Source organism: Oncorhynchus tshawytscha, linkage group LG13, assembly GCF_018296145.1.
Source record: "Oncorhynchus tshawytscha isolate Ot180627B linkage group LG13, Otsh_v2.0, whole genome shotgun sequence".
Classification (NCBI taxonomy): domain Eukaryota; kingdom Metazoa; phylum Chordata; class Actinopteri; order Salmoniformes; family Salmonidae; genus Oncorhynchus; species Oncorhynchus tshawytscha.
The window spans coordinates 52,915,314-52,920,580 of NC_056441.1; the positions used below are offsets into that span (position 1 = coordinate 52,915,314).

Consider the following 5,267-nt stretch of genomic DNA (forward strand, 5'->3'; position numbering starts at 1 on the left):
AATAGACAGATACCAACATGAGATAAAGCTATAAAATAGCATTTAAAATGAGCCTCTATTACTATGAATCAGACTCCTGCATGAGACAGTCCCTAAAACAGCAATATACTGTCACCCGGCAGTATAGTGAGTTTTTCTCTCTCACTGTTGTCACTAAAGACAATTGACACTGTCTCTTGTCATTGTGTAGATAGACTTTAATCTGGTTTACTGACACTGTGACTCGACAAACAGCAACCTTTGTTTCAGTTACTTGTCTTTTCATGCCCTAATTAAACAACCCTCCTCCTTATCTACTTCAAAACAACAAGTGTCATCCTGGGATAGCAGACTGATGGCTGGGTCCTATCTCCGTTCTTACAGAATGGTAAGTGTTGACTCTACTGTTGATGACAAGGCATCACAGTGGTTTAAAGGGACAGTGCTTTCTGTCGACTGAAAGGTTCTACGGAAATGTTTTTACCCATGTACTATGCATAATGATGTAGATTTTAGGGTTATTTTCGGTGCGCATCACCAAATGTCAGGTAGGGAGGGACAGAGTCAGAACGAGGCCTACATTCAGGCATCAGTAGACATACAGATGTAGGATCTTAATTTGAGCCAGTTTGCTAGAGCAGGAAAATAATCCTGCAGCAACTGGAAATTATGTGGATTTGAATTAATGATACGCTTTGTAGGGTTTGACATTTTTTTGTAAGGAAAAATCAAGTCTGAAATTTCAAAGTGGCCTTTTAAACCTCAAATACACCATGAGTTGTAAATGGGATACCTGCATTGCCGGAAAGTTCTCCAGCAACAGGGTGATCAAATTAAAATCCTACATCTGTGTTGAACAAAATGCCAAATTAATTAAGTTTCAGTTCAAAGTGTTGGGCTTTGTAAGCTTTTCCCATCCTTTGTAAACATTTTCCCTTCTTGAATTTGCCTACACTATCTTTCAAATGTTTGAGTATGCTCTCCCACCCACTGTGAACCTAATAACCCTGTCTAGTTGGACTTTTCTACAATGTCTCTGGTAGAATGTGTTCTGTTCGGTGCTTAAGGTTTATAAAAGAGCACATAAGCCTGTAATAAGCATGTAATCAGTCCACAGGGTTTGGTTAGTTATGGAGCATATTGCATTTCATACAACCACCTCTGTTATCTGCCAGACTGGCGAACCCCATCCTCCCCACTTTACTCAAAATACAATACAGTTTGACAGCAGGGCCTTTGAGTTAAGGGTGGGGCCCTTGTTGTGACTTGTGCTTGTGTTATGGCAGCCATTTACAACTGAATACCTTAAATAACATCATAGTTGAAGGGCATTGTTGATTTCCTCTCTCCTCCAGACATGATTTCATATCCAAATCTGGGCCTTTGACATGCCAAACATGCCACAAAATACATCCCCATATTCTAATAAATACCCAATGGGTCAAAGAGGTGAACGTTTGCTCACCCTTGCGTACAGCAAAAAAACAAACAAATAAGTGCAATTATAATTTATATTGATGCTTCACTTCCCCATGACTTGCAACCACAAGAGAGAGGCATATAATGAATTCATAAATGGTATTTCCAGTCAATATATTTAAACAAATCTAGATCTAGACCAACATAGCTAACACCACTAATGGACCACGAGTGTAAATCTGTGGCTGTCTGGATGTATGTTGAAACTATGAAGTATAGTCTATAGGAGGCCTATATGTTAAAGTGTTGTATATCAACTTCCACATATTTGTTTCAGCATGAGAATATCGACGTAAATGGGGGGGGGCCTAGTACTACAACTCAAGAGGCATCCCCTCCACGCAAGGCACGCCTTGTCACCAAAATGTGGGTGGAGCTAGGCTTCTCAACTATTTATTTGGGATTCCAACAGATGGCTGAGAAACTTCAGAAGCGCTTGATTAGAGCGTCTTCCTGCCTCAACACAGAACACACTCTACTGTGAAGTGGGATAACCTGACTGAGGCATCAGTACAATGCCATCCGACTTCCTAACGCCGTTTTTGGAGCTGGAGGATGAGTTCTGCAAGGTAAGAAGATGTTTTTAAATGTTTATTTATACATCAGGCTATATAGCACATGTCTGAAAGTTATACGTTTTATTTAAACTGGTAAATAATACACTTATCAAATATAGCATTTAGTAATTGTACCTTGGATTTGTATGTGTGCCTTTTTATCAAGGTTTTGGCTACAAAAAAAAGGCTTCAAACTTTCTGATTGACGTGCGTAACGGTTTCCATCTGTCGTTCATTCCTCGTCGAACCAAGCGCACTTTAGCCAACTTTTGGAACTTGACATGGGCTATTGTGTTTGCTTGCTGTTTAATGTTGATTTGGTTCAGCATATATTTACATTGTATTAGCTTGACCATGGCTTGAATCCCCGGTATTGGAATGTGACTTTATTCTTCTCTTGTGTGATAGAATTTCCGTGGTCTGGACATGCCAGATGGCGCACCAGCCACCACGCAGATGCAGCGCGTCGTTGGATTTCAACGCAGACACTCACTATGCCCGGTTACCCTACCCAACTCAAAGTTCAACAGCGGCAGTGTGGACCCAATCGGCGAGCCAGCCTGCTGGGCCCTTACTAACACTGCTAACCAGCAGTGGAGCCTGAAACACCAGCAACAGTTGCCCCGCTCTTCTCTCAACCACATCCCATTCCGTGTGGACCGTTCGGTCAGCATGATAGAGGGCCATGTTGGCAGCCTCGGGTACAGCGAGCAGCATCTCCCCACCACCCCTCCTCTGATGCCCCCACCAGGCCTAAGTATCAGCACCAGCTGCCTGACATCTCCAAAGTCACTCGCTCCCTCCCCTCCCATCTCCACCCGGTACAAAACCGAAATGTGCCGCACTTACGAGGAGAGTGGCACATGCAAATACGGAGCCAAGTGTCAGTTTGCCCACGGCACGGATGAGCAGCGTGACTTGAGCAGGCACCCGAAGTACAAAACCGAGCCTTGCCGCACGTTCCACACCATTGGCTTCTGCCCCTATGGCGCCCGCTGTCACTTCATCCATAATGCGGACGAGCAGCTCGGGCCCGATGGCGGAGCGCCACCTCAGCGACAGAAGATGAGAGAACGCCCACAGCTGCTGCGTCACAGCATTAGTTTCGCTGGCTTCTCCTCTCCCCAAGCGCTGACCGGATTCCAACCCGTTCCAGAGACCATGCTGTTCTCCAGGGCTTCCTCAGTATCATCCCCGCCCTCCACAGGTAGCCCAGAACTGCTGTCCCCATTGTTTCCAGAATCTGCTACACTAAAGCACAACTATCCGTTCTCATCTGACTTCGGAAACGATCAGATTAATAACAACCCTCACTTTTACGCCATCACTGACTCAAAGTTCCAAACTGTCTGTGCGCAAAAGTCAGCCGCACATAACTCTCACCGCAATGCCTTCTCATTCACCGGCATGCCTGCCATTCAGCGGTGTGCTTCACCGGACTCTCTTTCTGACCAGGAAGGCTATACCAGCTCCAGTAGCCTGAGTGGTTGTGAGTCCCCTGGCCTTGAGGGCAGACGTCTCCCCATCTTTAGTCGCCTCTCTGTCTCAGATGACTAAACTTTAACTGGCATTCTCATCCAAACAGAGGAATTCTGCTCAGTGTTGTAAAGCTAGCCGACATATATTTTTTTAAATATCATAACGTCCATGTATACTGTTGTATACCCGTTTTAGCTACTATGGGTGCCTCAACTAGCTTTACAGTATCCGTGGTGTCTTTGCTGAGAGAGTTCTGTTGGGGAATTTATTTGTACCCATTTCGAAAAAAACATGTCAGTAATGATACTTTTGGGCTTGGCAGAAGGACAAACCTACTGTGCACAAGTGTGCTTTTTACAACTTCAACGATTCTCCTTATAGCCTTGCCCTTTAGAGTGTAACCAAAGCCGAACATAGTATCTTGTCTTGTAGGCAGAGTAAATGTTGAAATGTATCCAAAAATGTAGCTAGGCCTACTGTAAACAAAATGTAGCCTTTAGTAAAGGCGACTAATTGACAGTATTATCAGGTAGTCTAACTATAGGGCTTTTTTTTTTAGATGTATTTATTTTGTACGTTTTACAGAGTTTGTTTATAATTGTGTTGTGCATTTGTATATGATGCAGAAGAACACGCTTTACTCTTCGCTTTGTTTGAGCTATCATGTAGCTTTAGAACTTTGAATTGCTTGAGTGTGGACACTGCCAGAGCCATATCCACCAGCATCGCGTTATGCCAGTGAGAAGGCAATACTAGTGTTACAAGTTACCTTGTTCAATCAGCAAATAGACGTATCGCCCTCACCAGTCATAGTTAGATGCTACTGGAGGTATTTTATGTGTTCTAACACAACAAGTGCATTTCAGCGTTTAGTTTGGGTTCAACGTTTCACCATTCAAGTTCAAGTTTTTTAAAAACAACTGAAACATTCATCCAGTTTTGCTTACTCAGTGAGACAGGGTTCTCATACACACTTTTGTGACTGTTTCTATAATATTTGTGGTGTTACGTGAGGTCATTTTTTTTTTTAAACATGAGCTGGCGCACTCGAGGTGCTGACTAACGGCGAATAAACTATCAAAATAAAGTCGCACACTGAGCAATCACACACTCCGAGCAATTGAATGGGTATTTACCAATGTTTCGGCATCACTGTGCCTTCCTCAGGGTACGTGAGGTAATAACATAGGAAAACAATGTTGCCACAATGTATGAGTAATATGGGTTACATCAACATCTTGGTCTCTTGCACACCAGCTGTTATTAGACAAAGTGATGTGTATTTTATGTTACAATGAACTTGTCTTTGTGGCCCATCTTCAGCTGCGCTTTTCTTTGGCCTTAACTGTGTTGGAAAAACAAACAAGGCTTTGCATTTGTTAAATTAAAACGTATTTATTTTGTTTTTTCAAAGCAAAAATGATAGTGTCGGTTTTATATTATGTTGGTTTCTATATAATTTAAGTGTATTGTTTACATTCCATGGGATATGTATCCCGGTTTCTATCTTAATATATTTTTACCTGTTTGGTTCAAAATAAAACGTTTGGATATCACTGTCTCACTGACTTGTTATACTTAGAGGCACACTGCACCTGATACCATCACTGTCATGCAATAAAGTGATATTATTTCTCATCTTAGAAAAAGTGATGTTAAGTAACAGATAAATACTTTTATAATTATTTAGGCCTATGCTTTCTAAGGAGAAAAAATAGTAGGATAAAATGTTTGTGATGAAGCAGAACAAGAATGTATCTCTGCACAAAATGA

At 42.2% G+C, this 5,267-nt stretch overlaps 1 protein-coding gene across 1 annotated transcript; it reads left to right on the forward strand.

The window, feature by feature from the left end:
* The first annotated feature begins 1,859 nt into the window (after positions 1–1,859).
* Positions 1,860–5,055, forward strand: LOC112265110 (mRNA decay activator protein ZFP36L1). The gene is made up of 2 exons (XM_024442156.1): positions 1,860–2,027; positions 2,424–5,055. Exons 1-2 carry the CDS (start codon positions 1,974–1,976, stop codon positions 3,570–3,572), a joined length of 1,203 nt encoding a protein of 400 aa, XP_024297924.1. The 5' UTR covers positions 1,860–1,973; the 3' UTR covers positions 3,573–5,055.
* Positions 5,056–5,267: the final 212 nt, after the last annotated feature.

What these genes read in the sequence shown, in the direction of transcription:
- LOC112265110 (XM_024442156.1), top strand. Translation starts at nt 1,974, where the DNA reads ATGCCATCCGACTTCCTAACGCCGTTTTTGGAGCTGGAGGATGAGTTC. An exon ending in TGGAGGATGAGTTCTGCAAG is followed by an intron (nt 2,028 to 2,423) that starts GTAAGAAGATGT and finishes CTTGTGTGATAG; the next exon opens with AATTTCCGTGGTCTGGACAT.